Consider the following 17,448-nt stretch of genomic DNA (forward strand, 5'->3'; position numbering starts at 1 on the left):
TCGATCTGAGATTTCTGGCCCGCCCTGCAGAATTTGAAGCAAGTAATCCGGCGCGCGGGGGGCACGATACCCCCTTTTCTACGTCTGTCAAATGTAGCCGTCCATCCGTCCCCCTCGCCCAGATGGAACGTTCACCGGCTCTCCTGCGACCACCAGCAACGACAGGCCCGTCGGATAACTGACAGGCTTGCGGCTGGACCAGCCACCAGAAGCTTGATTGGGTGGTAACCCGCGTCCGGGCAGGGGGGACACGAGCCTGAAGGGGCAAAGAGGGTAGCCCAGACAAGGATATCTGGCTGTGGCCTCATTTCTCCGCAGAAATGCCGGGCATCATCTTACTGTGTTACGTGGAATCACCGGCGTAATGCCTGGCTAGGCCTGCTAGGTGGGTGTTGAGAGACAGCATGATCGGATGATGGCCAGGCGCCCCCGCATGTTTTTTTCCCCCACGGCCAACGGCCGGCTAAATGCAGTTGGGTTCCCCAGATTCTTTCTTACCCCGGACTTTTGGGGGGAGTGACCACGCAGCCCACGCTGACAGCCCGCCCCAACTGAACCTAGACCCTGATTGACTTTGGGATCTCGGCTTCTGGACCATTGCACCCCGAGATGTGTGTAGGAATGCGGCGTTAGCTGGGTGGTGGGATCAAAAAGTGACGTTCATGATTGTTCGACCAACCCCTCTTGGAACAACATATTTAATACACGACTGCATTCAAATTTAATTATTTTCTAAAGTCCTGAGAAGAACCGCACACTGTTGCTTCCAAGACGTGTATTTGATCTCATAGAAACTAAAATGGGCGAAAAGGATTCGCAGAAGAAGCGGTACGCCCTCGTCGGCACCGGCGGCCGGTCCAGCTTCTACTACACAGCCATTGCAACTGACTACAAGGCCACCTCCGAGATCGTGGGGCTCTGCGATACCAACCAGACCCGGATGAATGTTGCGAACGACAAGCTCGAGTCTCTGGGCCATGGAAAAGTCCCCACCTTTCTGGCGGCCGACTTCGATAAGATGATCACGACGCTGAAGCCGGACGAGGTGATCGTGACTGCGGGGCCAGATAGGCTGCACAACATCTACATTGTCCGTGCGATGGAGCTGGGATGCAATGTGGTCACGGAGAAGCCGAGTGAGTTTGCCTGGCGAGACCGATCGTCCCTGTCTTCAGTGTCCCAGCATATATGGTGCCGATTGCTAACGACGACCTTGTCGGATATCAGTGACCATCGACACACCACGATGCAAAGAGATCCTCCGCGCAGTCGACCGAACAGGCCAAAAAGTCCGCGTGACCTTCAACTACCGCTACGCGCCGCACAACACGCGGGTGTTTGAGATCCTGCGGTCCGGCGCCATCGGCAAGGTGACGAGCGTGCACTTCGAGTGGATGCTCAACACGTCGCACGGGGCCGACTACTTCCGGCGGTGGCACCGGGACAAGCGCAACAGCGGCGGGCTGCTGGTGCACAAGAGCACGCACCACTTCGACCTGGTCAACTTCTGGCTGCAGACGCGGCCCGAGACGGTGTACGCGCAGGGGGACCTCAAGTTCTACGGGCGCGAGAACGCGGAGCAGAGGGGCGCGACCAGGTTCTACACGCGCGCGCACGGCAGCGAGGTCGCCAGGGGGGACCCCTTTGCGCTGCACATGGCGCAGAACGCGGGGCTCAAGGCGCTGTACCTCGACGCCGAGCACGAGGACGACTACCACCGCGACCAGAGCGTGTTCAGCGACGGCATCTCCATCGAGGACACGATGAACGTCATGGTGCGGTACAAGAACGGCGCCGTCATGACGTACTCGCTCACGGCGTACGCGCCGTGGGAGGGCTTCCGGGTGAGCTTCAACGGGACGGGGGGCCGGCTCGAGGTCGAGGTGGTCGAGAACAGTTATGTCAACTCGGGCGGCGACCAGTCGCTCGAGGGGTCCCTGGAGCGGCGCACGATCCTGCTTCGGCCGCTGTTCGAGAAGCCCCGGGAGGTCGAAATTGGCGAGAGTAAGGGTGCCCACGGTGGAGGCGACTCGGTCCTCCTCCAGGATCTGTTTGGAGAGCCTGTTTCAGACGAGTACAGACGGGCCGCCAGTCACATCGACGGAGCGGCCTCGATCCTTACCGGTATGTTTCCCTTTTGTTTTTTTCTGCTCCCCTACTCATCTAAACTAAAACCCTCCGATCCTCCGGGTGATGCTCCCGCCTCCGACAAGACACGGAAGTCTCCGATGCGGAAAGGGGGGCCAGGGGGGCACCTGGGCCGGGAAACAAGGAATTCTCTCGGAAGCTAACCGTGGACAGGCATCGCCGCCAACATCTCAATCGCGACGGGACAGGTGGTCAAGTGCGATGACATCCTGACCCTGCCGGAGTAAGAAGGTTCAAGATCTGGCAGCTGCTTATTACGATACCCAGAACTATAAGGGTTGGTGGGGCCAAGTCTGAGGGGCAAGAGTCAGGTGAGAGACGACCTAGACAGCAAGTGGAGGGAGTAACGAGAAGCTTGCCAGGAGGAGAGTAGCACGTAGACCGAGCAGTCGGGTCGCTTTGTCATCGGTAGAACAACTTAGAAATGCAGCAGTCGGCGCCGAGACAAAGGACAATAAACAGGCAAGGGTGTGAGCACAATACAAGAAATTGGACGCGCGTGCCATGAGTCAACAAAGCTCCGATTCCTGCGCAGGCACGACAAAAGGGGCTGAGCTTGTGAGGAGGTAGCCTCTTCCGGCGATGGACGGCCGGAAAAAAAAGTCACAACGGGTGGCGCGGAGGGCCCTATGACCAGGAGGGAAAAAAACATTCCCACTCCGGCGCGCGCCCCGTCGTCACTTTTCGACAAGTCCACGACTGCGGGAAAAAAAAATTATGAAAATTATGTTCTCTTCTCCGGTCAACTCCGACTAGGTACGCACCTTGAGGCACAAGCGAGCTTGGCAAGACTTGGAAACACAGGTCTCAGGCTCGCCCCCACTGCACCGAGAGGGTGGAGCAGGATCAGGACCAGAACCATAAAGATCTTATCTGATGGGTCTGTAGTGCAGTCCGAGGATGGCGCCTTGCCGGTAGACCAGATAGAGCCGGACTAGTGCAGAACGACGCCATCGGGAGTGGGGACCAGGTTCGACCAACAAATTTAACCAAGTGCCTGGATCCGGCCACAGCCAGGTTTCGGTAGGTGACACCTTGGCACCGGCTCTTGAGGGGCAGAGGGGGGGGGGCAGTGGGGGGTCTACAGTTCCATTGGGATGACGGCGAGAACTGACAGCCCGTTTCACGGAGAGTGGGTTTATTTCAACAACAAACAGCCAAGAGACGACCCGGCCCCACGCACGTAATCTCGACGCTTTACTCGCGAGGCGAGGCGAGGAACTTACAGACTAGAATGCCATGCCCACATGTGCACTGCCCAGGGACTGCCGCATGGTCAGCCCTACTGTGCCGTTCCCGCTGCTGTGGCTTTGTGCATTCGTGCATGACGGGCGGCACTGGGCCACCTGGGCCAGGCGTAAATTTAGGTACGCTCCAGCCGAGGCCTTGTTTCCATCCAAGGTTGCAACCGTTGCATCCGAGCGGTCCTTCAGGCGGCCCCGGTGCACTTGTGCCCACGGTGGGCGATGAGGCTCTTGCGTGTAGGTCATTTTCTACCCACGTTCATTACTGCTCCGTCTCAGGTTAGTCTAAGTCTGGTTGTTTGTTTCCAAGGTTTTTCTGGGTCACGTCACAGGCCCTAGTAGTTGTCGGGCAGTCTTTTTTTGTGATATCCTTCCCCCTGCAGCAGGAATGTCACTTGTGCACGTAGCATTTGTTTCTCGAAACAGAAGCTCAGTTTAGCTCGCCCAGGCCCTGATGCAGGACCGTTGTAATTGTACGCATGGGACGGCCAAGCCCAGCAGAGTCTTCCCCTTGCCCCGGCGCAGCAGTCCACGGGGGCACAGGATCCTCGCCCAGGACTGCCTGATAGTCTCAATGCGAGTCAACCACCCAAGCCCGCTAGCGGAGATAGCAATCCCTGACGGGAAGGTGCAACTTTACTCGATTCGCTTTCTTCCTCCGTCCTGATGATTTACACCAGGTATATGGATGTGCCTGCAGGGCCCCCTTTCAGCTTGACTGGCCTTGCTTGGTATGACGTGCCCCCCCGAGTTTGTTTCCTGCTTCCGGAATGTCGCCGACGGCGGTGGGTTCTCCAATTGATTGCTACCCCGTCGCGTGGTTTGGGAAAAAGCTTGGTGCATGTTGTCTAGATTCCCGGATGCCCAGTACTAGTGTATTGGTCGGGTCGAGATTTGTAGGGGCATGGAATACCACGCCCTGATTACCTCGGGAGGCGTCAAGGGGCCAAAAAAAGAGGGACAATGGTCTAGAAGTTGCCGTGGGGGTTTGTCCAAGGTCGTGACCGTTGGCATATAAGGACACCTGCCCGGTCATAAACAAACCTGGTGGTGAATGACGATAGAGTTCATCCCAACTTGCGCAGCCGGTCTCTCTTTTTATTCACCCTCCCACCCATTTGTCACTCATTGATCTGAGATCGACCACCCTCTCTTAAGAACAACGGCCTCGAGCTTGTTTCGACTTTTAGAAACCATTCCCTCGTCGACCCGAGCTACTACTGCAAGCTTTTGCAATAGAAATAAAAGGAAAAAACATCCCACGATGCGGTCCTCACTCTTCACGGCCGCTGCCGTCGCGGTCTCTGGTGTCTCAGCTGCCCGTGAGTGGCTCAACGAGCCCGACACTGGTCTTCAGGACGTCGTGAGCAACATCACCAAAGGCCAGCTCCCTCCTCTGGACGAGATGGTCGGCCTGCCCGACTTTGACTGTAAGTCACCAAGAACCACGACTGATGGTTCACTCCCTTATCACCGACACCAAGCATCGGGCCAGGCCTGCAATACCACCTTCCACAAACAAATGCTAACTCTGCATCTCACACAGGGGCTGCTCGCAACTATCTCCCTGCCAAGAACGTTAGTTCTGCTCCGCTGAGAACAAAGCTTGGTATTTGGGCATGTAGCTGATTGAGTTTGCAGTACACCTACTACCGAAATGGCGCTGCTGGCGAGTGGTCGTACCGGAACAACCTCGAGGTATGTGCACGAAACACTGCAACCCGGGCCCCCCTCCCAAGGACACAAACGACAACAGCTGCTGACCTTGTTCGCCCCCTTTCGCAGGTCTTCAACCGCTACCGCCTGCGCCCCCGTGCCATGGTTGATGTCACCAACGTCGAGGCCAGCCTGAAGACCACCATCCTGGGCTACGAGTTCGAGAACCCCTTCTTCATCTCGCCCGCCGCCAAGGCGCAGTACGGCCACCCCGATGCCGAGCTGAACCTGATGAAGGGTGCCGGAGCCGGTGGCATCCCCTACATCGTAAGCCTCACTTGCTCATCCTCTCCCCCCATAGCTAGACACAGCACTTGCTGCGCCTGCATACTACACAGAGAGAAGACCTGAGTGACTGACCACACAAACCCGACACACAGGTCTCGAGCTACTCGTCCCTGGCCCTCGAGGACATCGCCGCGGTGGCCCTCCCCAACCAGACCTTCTTCAGCCAGGTCTACTTCACCCTGAACGACACGCAGAACCGGGCCCTGCTGAAGCGGTCCGAGGCCTCGGGCGCCAAGGCCGTGGTGTGGGCCATCGACTCGCCGGGCTCGCCGGACCGGCAGCGCGCGGCGCGGTACGACGTGGGCTCGGCCAACACGCAGTTCGTCAAGAACACGTGGGACGTGTACAACCAGTACCGCAACTGGACGACGCTGCCGATCGTGCTCAAGGGCATCCAGAACGTGGCGGACGCGCGCGCGGCCGTCGACCACGGCGTCAAGGCCATCATCCTGTCGAACCACGGCGGCCGCAACCTGGACGGGTCCCCCTCCTCGCTCGAGGTCGCCCTCGAGATCTTCAACAACGACCCGGCCGTCTTCGACGAGATCGAGGTCCTCGCCGACGGCGGCATCCGCTATGGTACCGATGCCCTGCGGCTCATGGCCCTCGGCGTCAGGGCCGTCGGCATGGGCCGCCCGTTCATGTACTCCAACGTCTTTGGCGAGGAGGGCGTCAAGAAGATCATCCAGCTCATGCGGAACGGCATCATGAACGACGCGGCTAACCTCGGCCTCGGCGACATCAAGTCCATCAACTCGTCCTATGTCGACTGGACCCCTCAGCCTTTCTGGGGCTTCTAAGCCTCCTCTTTTTTGGCTCGAGGATGATGATGATGTTTGCGGTGTTGGAGGAGTTTTTTTGGTGTGATTTGCCCCAAGTTGTTGTGGCTCTTCTTGTACATATATATATGTAGATGCGTGACTGCACATATCCAAGAAACCGTAATCAAATTCAGCGGGTTTCCAACCATTTATATCCTCAGCTTTTGCGATGCGTGCCAGTTTTGTTGTCCCACAGAGGGCTGAAAGGTGGGCTGATCCTGTGTCATCGTCCAGGCCGGCAGCGAGTTCCGAGGCATAGTTGCGGGTCTCGAGGGGGGCATGCACCAGATCTCAGATCTCTCATCTGCAGGCTAGCCGTAAGAAGCCAGTATAAAAAGCCAAAAGGATGCATGCCCTTGTCACGGAAGACTCAAAGCCTAGAAAGCGCGACGAGGTGCATGCAAGCGATGATGAGTTATTGGACCAGCACGAGAGAATTATCGGCAGCATACATTTATTTTATTCGGGAGCGGCACCCCGGACGGACACTACATTTGAGAGCCGTGGAAGTTCCCGCCAAGGCTTACGCATTGCAGGCTTTTTAGGTCAAAGCAGCTCTCGTATTGGGTGTGCGAGAGTCAGTTCAAGTCAGCCCTTGGGGTTAACCTTCCGCCTCGGAATCTGGGGGGCCAGATTGTCAGTGAGATATGCGCCGTGGGGTAGCGGGGACAAGATCGGTGTAGCACTCACTGTTTTCGTGCTGCAGCTACTGTGTACTGTGTATCACACTATGGGACTAAGAGTGCGAGCTCATGCCCCCCCCCCTGTTTTGGTACCGAGCTCCAACAAACAGCCGGCCCCGGATATGCCACATACCGACTTGAGCCGGCGGGCCAAGGTAGTCGGATCCGTGGCACCTGGGCGGCCACCAACTAGGCAAATGTCCGACCTCATGTAACTCCGTAGAGCTAGTACTTACTTCTGCTCATTCTTGACATTCTTGAGACGACCTCGTCAACAAGATCTCACTTTGTCCACCACCCATCACTCACTCACCGGCTGGTACCAACTGACGAAGGAGGCGAACCTCACCCACTTGAGAATAACTCACTTGTTAGCTGATACAAGATCGCCACGACGCCTCCAAGACACCAGTTGACAGCATAGACGAGCCGTCATGTCTCAGTCCAGCGACACGGTGGCACTGAGCGGCAGTGCCCCCGGGGACAACTACCCACGCTCAAACATCTTCGACTTTGTGTTTGGCAACTCATTTTCAGAACAGTCCAGCTTCGTGCCCCCATCCCAAAGACTGCCCCACATAGAGGACTCGCGGCCCATCTTTGTGGACAACAACAATGGTGAGAAAGAAGCACGATGAACCATCACATCGAGATCATCAAGCTAACATCACACCGCCCTCCCCAGAGCGCACACTCACCTACGGCAGGGCGCGGCAGGACGCCCTCACGGTCTCGGCGAACCTGCGCTCGCTGGGCCTGGACCCGGACGACACCCAGGCCCTCCCGGCGACGGCGTCGTGCGCCCGCCCGGAGCTGGCCCCCGTGGTGCTGATCCAGCTGCCCAACTGCCTGGCCTTCGCGTCCGTCCTGTTCGGCACCTTCGCGTCGGGGCTGACCGCGTCCCTCGCCTCCCCGGCCCTCACCGCCACCGAGCTGGCCTGGATCCTGCAGAACGCGCGGCCCCGCGCTATCGTTACGGCCACGGCGTCGCTGGGCGCCATGCGCGAGGCCCTCCGCGCGCAGGAGGACGCCGCCTTCTTCGCCGCGGTCCCCGTGTTCACCGTCGACGTGGCCGGCGACTCTTACCTCTCGGGCAGCCCGCCCCCGCCCACGCCCCCGTCATCATCGCCGGGGGCCGCCGGCCAGGAGCAGGACTGGTCAGCCCTGCTCCGGACCCCATCCACACCACAAAAGTCATACCACCTCTCCGCGGTGGCGGCGCCGAACCGCACGGCCGTCATCCTGTGGTCGTCGGGGACGTCGGGGCGCTCCAAGGGCGTGCTCATCTCGCACGGCGCGCTCGTCTTCGCCACGGCGTCGATCTGGTACGACGCCGACTTCCACCGGCCGGGGCTGCAGCAGCGGTGGCTGGGCTACGTGCCCTTCTACCACGTCTTCGGGCTGTGCAACATCTTCCTGCTGGCGCCGGCCGTGGGGGCCTCGTGCCACGTCATGAGCTCCTTCAACCTCGAGGCCATGCTGGCGGGCGTCGCGCGGCGGCGCGTCACGTACCTGCACATGGCGCCCCCCGTGGCCGTGATGCTCGCCAAGGCCGCCGTCGTGGACAAGTACGCCCGCGAGGGCGGGTTCGCCACGGTGCTGGCGGGCGTCACGGGCGGCGCGCCGCTGGGCCACGAGGTCGTCCTCGAGGTGCACCGGCGCCTCGGGTTCCGCGTCAAGATGGGCTACGGCCTGAGCGAGACGTGCAACACGTCGCTGCAGCGCGGGAGCAGCGAGGCCGACATGCACGAGGGCGCCGGCGACAGCGGCAGGCCGCACTACGGCGTGGAGCTGTGCATCGCCGCGGACGGGCAGGACTTTTCTTCTGGTCGTACTACCGTCCCGGCCAGGCTCGGCGAGCCAGGCGAGATCCTCATCCGCTCGCCGTCGCTGATGAGCGCGTACCTGCCCATCGGCGGCGTGGGCAGGGGGGCCCCGGCGCCCGACATGAGCATCACAACCGAGGCCCTCACGCCGGACGGGTGGTTCCGCACGGGCGACGTCGGGTTCCTGGACGCCCGGGGCGCGGTGCACATCACGGACCGGCTCAAGGAGCTGATCAAGGTGCGCGCGTACCAGGTGGCTCCCGCCGAGCTCGAGGCGGTGCTGTGCAGCAGCGAGGGCGTCGCCGACGCCGGCGTGATCGGCGTGTACGACTCGTCCCAGGCGACCGAGTGGCCGCGGGCGTACGTGGTGCCGCGGGACGCGGACCTGGTCAGGAACGGGGACAGGGCCGGGCTCGAGAGGCTCGCGGGTGAGCTCAAGGCGCTGGTGGAGAAGAGGACGGCGCGGTACAAGTGGCTCATCGGGGGCATCGTGTTTGCGGATGCGATCCCCAAGTCGCCCAGTGGGAAGATCCTGAGGAGGGTGATCAAGGACGGCGGGGTCAAGGGCGGGATTGAGGTCTCTGTGTACCAGAAGAAGAAGAGGGACTCGAAGCTGTAGACGGTGCCGGTGTTGTTGAATGCATTGAGATGTTCTCTGTAAATATAGATGCTTGGATTCTCGCCCTGCCTGTGTGGTCCTGCCCTCTTTTCTGTAGGTATCTATTTAATTTTGGCATATCCACCCAACGGACTCTTGACCTTGTCACCCACAATCCGTGCCTTGCTGAGAAGGCAGAACACGAATTCTTGGTTCCCAAATAGTGTCGTTCTCCAATGTGGATTTGCGACTTGCCTTCGCTCTCGGGGCCAGGAGACATGCATCGGCCCCAGCAGCGTCCAAACAATACAGGATCCGCACAATCACAGCTTCAGCCGGCAGAAGCAAGACGACCGGATCGGCACGTCAGCCACCTCGAGCGCAGCCTTGAGCCTCGGCTCGACCGCGCGCGCCTCGCCCACCCTCCCGAGCCTCAGCAGGCTCTCGTGGTACCCGTGCAGCGACCAGACGTTGTTGGGGTGCTGGAACGTCCGCGGCAGGGTGTCGTCCTCGCCGAGGTCCGCGCGGTAGACGGCGGCGGCCTCGGCGGCGCGGCCCTGCTCGAGCAGCAGCGCCGACAGCGCGTGGCGCGTGGGCTGCATCCAGCCCCAGGGCTCGTCGTACTCGAGCCCGTCGTCGCGGCGGATGGCCTCGCGCAGGTGCCCGAACGCCGCGTCCACGCCGCCCCGCCGGTACTCGACCTCGCCGGCCAGCATGGCGCTCGCGATGCCCAGGATGTCGACGCAGGTGTTGTTGAAGAGGGTGCGGGACCGGGGCACGGTCGCGCGCTGCGCCTCGAAGCGCCCGCGCTCGCGCTCGGCCTCGGCCACGCGGCCCAGCGCCGCGAGGGCGACGCCCCGCCCGTACAGGTAGACGGCGGTGGTGAAGCTGTAGAGCTTTGGGTCCGCCGGCAGCGGGAGGGCGAGGATGTCGTCCCAGCGGCCGAAGCGCACGTAGACGTGCACGCGGACGGCGACAAAGGCCTCGAGCCAGTTGGCCATCGGGGGCGACTCGACGCGCAGCAGGGCCTCGGGCAGGGAGGCCTCGAGCTGGGCGACGGTGTCGAGGGCGATGCGCGACTGGGCCGAGAACATGGCGGCGTAGATGCGGAAGTGGTAGTTGTGGGAGCGGTAGAGGGTGTAGAAGTTCATGGGGCCTCCGCGCTCGAGGAAGCGCTCGTCGGCGCGGATGGCGGCCGAGTTGGCGTCGACGGCGTCCTTGTAGTGGCCCGACAGCACGTCGAGGTGCGAGGGCATGTGGTTGAGGTGCCCTGCGTCGGGCACGAGCAGGCGCAGCCTGTTGGCGCGCGGCAGGGCCGCCTCGGGGCTGCTGCTCATCTCCATGAGGTGGATCCAGAGGTGTAGCAGGCCGGGGTGGCTGTCGCCGCCGGGCTGTGCGTGTGCCGTGTCCAGGGCCTGCTTTGCCTCGAGCGTGCGGGCGCCTGGTGCTGGCTCGCCCGTGCGGATGTCCCACAGCTTCCAGGGCGTGAGGTTCATGAGCGAGTCGACAAACAAGGCTGCCACGTCCAGGTCGCCGGGGTGCGCCTCGTACACGCCGCGCATGGCTTCGGCGTAGGCCTTGTTCCAGACGGCACTGTGGGCTGGGTCCTTGCTGTCTGGCGGGATGTCATGCTCCTGTGGGTATCGCTGCTTGAGTGCCTTGATGAGGGCCACCTCGACGGGTGTTGCCCGGCCCCGGTCCGAGATGTCGAGGGCGTGCTTGACTGCCTTGTAGGATCTCGCCACTGTGGTGTCCATCTCGCCCCCTCCAAAGAACTCCCATGGCTTGTTGTAGTTTGGACCCAGTGAGTAGGCCAGCCCCCAGTAGGCCATGGGGCAGTCCGGGTCGAGGTCGATGGCCTGCTGGAAGCAAGCAGCCGACTCCTCATGGTTGAAGGCGTAGGACCATATCAGGCCCCGGTCAAACCACGCCTGTGCCTCGCTGCTGCTGGTGCTCACCTCTCGGTGGTAGGTGCCGAGATCGTAGTACGACCCGTCATCTGCGGTTGTTGGGGCTGGTGGTGGCCGGGTCGTCATGGTTGCGAGGGTGCAAGTTGTGCCTGTGATTTCTCGGATGTTGAAGGTGAGCTCAGGTGCTACTACGGAGTACGTACCGGTTGACCGATGGAGCCCCTCCCCCACAGCCCTCGGGACGTGCCGCCGTTGGGGAGCTCCCCCTGTACTCCTGCACATGCATGCACCTGCCTCGGCGGGCCTCTGATGGGGACGAAGCATTCCCAACACTTTTGTCTCTCGACCTTATCCTTATGTATACTGTGATTTCCACATATATTTATATACACGAACGTTATTGTGAACTTTGGCAGTATTTCACAAACTCTGCCTCGACCCAGACTTGGCTGTTTTCAGACACCAAGACGATGAGCCCCCGTGCCATCACGAAGACAACATCACCAAGCAGATACCTCGCATCGCCTCGCCGCCGTCCACCAGACAGATCAAGCACCCGAGACAGTTCCGTTCGGGGGTGTGGTGATGTACCACATATCGATCAAGACATAGTTGCCTGCACCACCGCGCAGGATGCCGACGGCCGTGATGTAGTTGAGCCAGAAGTACTTCTCAGAGCCCGTCTCATAGATGCCCCGGAGGTGCGCAGTGCCGTCGCCCTGGTCCGACCCCGCCGTCTTGATGTAGATGTTCTCCCCGTCGTCGGTCCTCAGCGAGTACCTCGTGTCCGGGTGCGTGACACCACGGTTGTCGAGGTAGTTCCAGTCCGCACCGAGGTCGAGCACCTCCCCTGCGAAGAGTGTATGTATGGTGAGAACTGAGCCAACCAGACACACGGGCACAGCACACGAGTGGCCCCGACCATCAGACTTACCCTTGATCTTTGGCCCCTCAAAGGTTCCTCCCGTGATGGGGATCACGCGCACCTCACCGTATGGGCCGACGCCGGTGCTGAACTGGTCGCCCAGGGTGCAGTTCAGCGAGTACAGGAATTCGAGGCCCGGTGGCGTGGGTGTGGTCTGGCCATTCGCCACTGCGGCCAGGAGGACCAGGGATGTCGAGATGATAGACTTCAGCATCTTCACGGGATGATTTATTCTTGAATCTGAATTGTCTCGGTCCTTGTCCTCATGCTGCGCCTCGGCCCCCCCCCCCCCCGGTGAGATTTTGGTAAATTTATAGCTACCCCCAAGGCCGGAAAACCCGAGGCTGACGACGTCCACCAGCTTCACACCAACGTCACTCGAACCAAAGTTGCCAGGCACCACAAGGGTTGAGTCGACATTGACGCGTACGAGTGCCCGTCCCAACTCCCGCGATGCTACACCGCGGCCAGCTAAGTGGGGCTAGCGAGTGTTGGTCGCGGGGAAAACATGGGGTTGCCAAATTGCGCTTGATTATGGGACTGGATCCCGGCTAGGGGGATGTTTATTTTCCCCGGGGGGCGAGCCTGCACGAGACAGCGCGAGGGACGGCAACACATCACCAGGAAAAGGTGCGGAATATCGAGTGGGCAGACAGGCATGCTCATATCACCACCATCACCGCCACCGTCACCGTCACCGTCACCGCAGAACTCATATTCTCTGGATGTCGACGAATCTCTTGGGGAAACGCTCGACCAGGCGCTTCCGGTAGACCACGTCGTGGCTCGGGCAGCCGTACAGCGGGCCCTCCCTGGCGTCCCCCCACAGCTTGGCCTCGCCGCGGGACTCGAAGCACACGCCGAACTCGTCCCACGTGCTGAGGAACTGCAGGACCCAGGGCTGGTGGTCGAGCAGGTCCCAGCACTCGTCGAGCATGAACATGTAGTACTGCATCCAGTCGTAGAGGGTCTCGCTGGTCTTGTTGGCCACACCACCACCACCCCCACCCCCATCGCCGTCGAGGTCAGCAATGCTGGTCCAGTGCACGAGCACCATGACCTCGCGCACGCGGCCCATGGACGACTCGACCATCTCGAGCAGCTCGCGGCGCCGCTGCTTCTTGTCGGCGCCGCTGTCGCCGGCGCGCTCGACGTCCTTGAACAGCACGCGCTCCACGGCCCCCAGGCTGCCCGCGTCGAACTGGCTCAGGTCGCGGTGCAGCCACAGCACGTCGCGCCCCGGGTCGAAGTAGAAGGCGCCGCCGCCGCCGCCGCCGCTCCCCGCCGGGTGCGAGGGCCGCAGCGCCCGGTACGTCGCCAGCGTGTGGGCCCGCGACTCGCGGCACACCTGCAGCGCCGAAGGGTGCGCGTAGCTCCTGCACGACACGTCCTCGAGCGAGGACGTGCGCGAGTTCCACGCCGTCACCTTCTCGGCGCCCACCTGCCGGCTCGGCTTGATGCGCCGGGGCGCCGTCGTGGTGGTTGTGGTTGTCGCCGTGGCTGCCCCGGGCGGGAGGGTCACCTCGATCAGGCGTGGGCCCGGCCACGTCTCCTCCCATATCCTGAGCCGCAGCTCCAGCGGGAGGCCTGTCGTCGCATGCAATGTGAGCGTGCCTAACTAGAGCGGGAGCGACGGCGGCGTCTTGCTTGTGTCACCACGCCTGGCTGGGGTCGGAACTCACGGTTTAGGCCCCACTCCTTGGCAGGCTGCGAGTCGTGGCCTGCCATGAGAGCAATGGAGATTTGAAGTGTGCCCTTTGTCTCGTCAACTGGTGTTGTGAGGGTTCTTTTGGTCTCGGCTCTGTCTGTCGAGTTAAAATGTTTGGTCTGATGAGAACGACAACGGGCTGACCTGCTGACGAGTCCGTCCAAAATGTGCCCCGCAGCACTGTGAGCAAGAGGTGTTGCTCCCACCCCAGGGTCAAACCCTGACGCTGTGTTGCTGTGACCAACCCCTCTCGTCCTTGGTTCATCATTTATATTGGATGCCGTGACATCTTGCACTTCATGCTTTGCATCTTCGGATTGAACAGAAAAGCAGACATCCTTTGGAGATCGATTGGCGGAACAGCCCTATCTTGTACGGCAAACAATCTCAAGGAGAACACATGTGCGAATTGGAAAGGGAAAAAAAGTGGAAAGGAGAAAAAAAAAGAAAAGAAAGAGAAAAAGACACTACTTTGTAGTCATGAAACAATTCCTCCGTAATGATTGATCAGTAGAGTCGTGTGCCAGTACAACTTGGAACTCTAGGGTGAGGGTGGCGGCGGCGGTGCACATGCGTTGTCTACAGGCCCTGCAACCTTGGAAGCCAACTTCAGGAGTCAGGTTCCAGCTCATCCGCCTCGCGGCTGACCGTACTCGTCCAACCGTTCGAACTTTGACCGTGCCCGCTTACCCTCATCACCCTGGTGTAGCTCTCCAAGGTAGTCCTTGAAGTCTTTGGACAGCTCCACAACAGCTCTCAGGTGCTCGTCCGTCACCTGGATCCTGCCGTCCTCGTCCTTCTCTGCATCGAACTCGGCCAGTGACACGGCCGTCTGGAAAGCTGCACATGGTCATCAGAAGCTGTATAATGGGAGGTGCCGCAGGGTGTTTACACCTAAAGTAAAGAACTTTGGTTGCCCTTACCGTTGCGTATCTCTCTTCCATTCCACTTGAGGCTCTTCATTTCCGCGCCTCGGATGTATTCCTTGGCATCGATATTCAGCCTGATATAGCTGCCCTTCTCCCTCGCCAGCTTGTCGATAAAGGTCTTCCATATCCTCTGACGCTCCTCGTCCGTGAAGTCGGGGTAGTAGAGCTGGACATGTACACGGGAGATGAACGCGTCATCAAACATCCCGACGCGGTTTGTCGTGAGGAACAGAATGCCGTCATAGAACTCAAGTGCCCGGAGGAACCCTGAGACCAGGTTAACGAGCTGCTGAGAAGCCTTCAGATGAGGGAAGCTTTACCGGCAACGAGGCTATTACGGGTCAGGTCGGCGACCGAGCGACGCTCCATGAACACATCAGCTTCGTCGATAAGAAGCACAGCGCCCCACCCCTTGGCAATTTTGAATTGCTTCGTAAGCGTCTTCTCCACTGACGCGGGATCTGTGCCGATATCACTGGACGTGAGGATCATCAGGGGCCGCTTGGTAAAAGCTGCAATGCATTCTGTATCAGGCTGGTCAGGGAGTAGCACTTTAATTGTTGGTTGGGGGGGGGGCTGGACAACATACCTGCCGTGCAAGTCTTTCCAACTCCAGGCTTTCCATGGAGCAGGAATATCAACCCTTTTCCCTTGCCTTTGACAAAGTCGGCACTCCAGGAGTCTGGCGGTAGTGCCTCTGAAAGCCTGTTTACTCTGGCAAAGCTTTTGGCAAGGGACATGAGACTCTTCTTCCTTCGGCTGTCCATGACCAAATGCTCGATCATGCTCTCGTCATATTGTGGCTCCGATAAATTCTTGATATGAACCTTCTCTTCAGTAATGTCAGTTATGCGAAGGACGCATGGTGTTGAATCGCGATTTAATATACTGACCCCATGACCTTGTCTTGAACACGTAGACGTTAAGTCTGTGAGGGCACAGAAACATTTGGCCGAGTTCCGGCTCGCCTTCAGCATTTCCGTAATCCCAGTCACTAAATCTAGAGCTGAGGGTTCTCTCCGTGGGCGCACTGGCACCTTTGCAAATATTGCATGTGCAATCAGTCATCCAGCTCCGGCAATCCTCATCACCCATTAGCTCTGGGCCCGCACCTTTCGGGTGGTTCTCAATAGCAGCCTTCAAATCCACCATAACGAGACCTTCAATCTGCTATTTGTCAGCTTCAAAAGCATTCAAAGTCGTCTGTTGTATGCAATACCTCGTTGTAAGGAAACTTGATAGCCGCTCCCCTGTGGTACATGCATTGCTTCTGCACAAGGCGCCAATAAAAATCCCCATACCGAAGGTGTTGGGCGATCCCTTCATCCTTGGTCTCCGTCAAATCTTCATCCTCCAATATCTCAGCTTCTAGGGGCATTGTCCCCTCCCATTTGCCTATGTAGAGGGTGCGCAGCTTGTGTCTGATATTTCGCCCATCATATTTCAGACCCCAGATACGTATCGTCCAGTCAGTCGCTTGCTGTAACAGTGAACCGCCTCCCATAGAGTATATCACTCCACTATAAAGTTTCCCGGATGCCCAAAAATCATGTATGTATCTGCCAGGCTTCATTCTGACCCAGGCGTACTCGAATGTCCACGAGCCATCCTTATTTCTCGCCATTTCTGCCCGCACCCCGCTCATGACCGTGTCGTCCAGGAACTGCAGCAATTTTCGGAGGTGGCTCACCACATGCTGCTCTCGAATGCACAGGTCGCCTGCATTTTTATCGGCACGAGCATCTGCGTACTCTTTGATCTCGTCATAGTGATGAACAAGGACACAATACGGCCTTTGGATGATGACTTCCCCTGAAAGGTCTAGATTAGGATAGTATTCGACGACGGACCGTAAGGCATTGATGATTGCTGGCGAAAGAATCCTGAGCCCAATGGTGGGAGTGGTGAGAAGTTCCTGCTCGGCTGCTCCGCCTCCCTCGTGACTAGTTGGTATGAATCTGTACGTCCTCACGACCTCAAGTATAGGCCCACTGTGTGTCGACGTGGGCGTAAATGAGTCGGTCTCGCCACGGTCTTTCCTGCTTAGGAGTTCACCAGTAAGCCGATGGCGATGCTCAACACAGTAGCGAATCCATTTGGATGAATGATCTCCTGCTGTTTTGGGTTCGTTGTCGGTAGAGGATTCTGCCTGAACCGCTGGACCGAGCTCTTTGAAAGATTCTGGCGTTTCCATGTTTAACGAAAGATGGTGTATAGACTATTTGTCTTACTTTTTTGTTGACCATGCAGTCGGAACAAGAAGTGTTCTAAAACGATAAGGCAGAATGTGTCAGAGATGATTAACAGAGAAAATAGCTCGGGCCGCTGACTTGTCTGCAACTACTGGTAAAGTTTATCCTTTGGCGCGCTTGAGATTCTGTTGCATGTCCATCAGGCCCAAATATTGGAACCCAATCTTACATTGTATGCAGGCTCTAAAGCTGAAATATCCTGACCGAAGACTACGGATCCCACGCACCACATCTCATAAGCTGAGAAAGGGGATTAGTGCTTATGCGGTCCCGGACAGCTGCAGAGTCATGGTGTGCACAACACCGGTGTACAATCTTGGCGTTCACTCTAGGTGTAGTCTGTTCTGTGTCGACAAATCAGAGTGTGGTCACAGCGTGACTATTGGTTTCGGCTACAAGG

General features: G+C 59.1%; 7 protein-coding genes across 7 annotated transcripts; 3 read left to right on the forward strand and 4 right to left on the reverse strand.

The window, feature by feature from the left end:
- Window positions 1-799: 799 nt before the first annotated feature.
- On the forward strand, window positions 800-2,375 carry KVR01_000107 (uncharacterized protein; the record flags this gene model as incomplete). The annotated part of the gene is made up of 3 exons (XM_044784279.1): window positions 800-1,136; window positions 1,255-2,124; window positions 2,302-2,375. 3 exons carry the CDS (start codon window positions 800-802, stop codon window positions 2,373-2,375), a joined length of 1,281 nt encoding a protein of 426 aa, XP_044650056.1.
- Window positions 2,376-4,002: 1,627 nt separating this feature from the next.
- KVR01_000468 (uncharacterized protein) lies at window positions 4,003-6,384 on the forward strand. The gene is made up of 5 exons (XM_044793848.1): window positions 4,003-4,822; window positions 4,939-4,970; window positions 5,034-5,090; window positions 5,178-5,375; window positions 5,489-6,384. Exons 1-5 carry the CDS (start codon window positions 4,657-4,659, stop codon window positions 6,194-6,196), a joined length of 1,161 nt encoding a protein of 386 aa, XP_044650417.1. The 5' UTR covers window positions 4,003-4,656; the 3' UTR covers window positions 6,197-6,384.
- Window positions 6,385-6,762: 378 nt separating this feature from the next.
- Window positions 6,763-11,417, reverse strand: KVR01_000390 (uncharacterized protein). Its single transcript, XM_044786662.1, has 2 exons — window positions 6,908-11,417; window positions 6,763-6,838 (listed from the first exon to the last, which is right to left on the reverse strand). Exon 1 carries the CDS (start codon window positions 11,358-11,360, stop codon window positions 9,648-9,650), a length of 1,713 nt encoding a protein of 570 aa, XP_044650339.1. The 5' UTR covers window positions 11,361-11,417; the 3' UTR covers window positions 6,763-6,838; window positions 6,908-9,647.
- On the forward strand, window positions 7,335-9,345 carry KVR01_000380 (uncharacterized protein; the record flags this gene model as incomplete). The annotated part of the gene is made up of 2 exons (XM_044793677.1): window positions 7,335-7,518; window positions 7,586-9,345. The coding sequence occupies 2 exons, from the start codon at window positions 7,335-7,337 to the stop codon at window positions 9,343-9,345; spliced, it is 1,944 nt and encodes a 647-aa protein (XP_044650329.1).
- A 365-nt stretch (window positions 11,418-11,782) lies between the features above and the next one.
- KVR01_000430 (uncharacterized protein) lies at window positions 11,783-12,373 on the reverse strand (the record flags this gene model as incomplete). Its single annotated transcript, XM_044783223.1, has 1 exon — window positions 11,783-12,373. The coding sequence occupies one exon, from the start codon at window positions 12,371-12,373 to the stop codon at window positions 11,783-11,785; it is 591 nt and encodes a 196-aa protein (XP_044650379.1).
- A 498-nt stretch (window positions 12,374-12,871) lies between these two features.
- On the reverse strand, window positions 12,872-13,887 carry KVR01_000906 (uncharacterized protein; the record flags this gene model as incomplete). Its single annotated transcript, XM_044788266.1, has 2 exons — window positions 12,872-13,746; window positions 13,842-13,887. The coding sequence occupies 2 exons, from the start codon at window positions 13,885-13,887 to the stop codon at window positions 12,872-12,874; spliced, it is 921 nt and encodes a 306-aa protein (XP_044650855.1).
- A 608-nt stretch (window positions 13,888-14,495) lies between these two features.
- On the reverse strand, window positions 14,496-15,165 carry KVR01_000800 (uncharacterized protein; the record flags this gene model as incomplete). The annotated part of the gene is made up of 3 exons (XM_044786121.1): window positions 14,496-14,707; window positions 14,791-15,094; window positions 15,124-15,165. The coding sequence occupies 3 exons, from the start codon at window positions 15,163-15,165 to the stop codon at window positions 14,496-14,498; spliced, it is 558 nt and encodes a 185-aa protein (XP_044650749.1).
- Between the last annotated feature and the right edge of the window lie 2,283 nt (window positions 15,166-17,448).

The sequence above is a fragment of the Diaporthe batatas genome, assembly GCF_019321695.1.
Source record: "Diaporthe batatas strain CRI 302-4 chromosome Unknown Contig00001, whole genome shotgun sequence".
NCBI lineage: Eukaryota > Fungi > Ascomycota > Sordariomycetes > Diaporthales > Diaporthaceae > Diaporthe > Diaporthe batatas.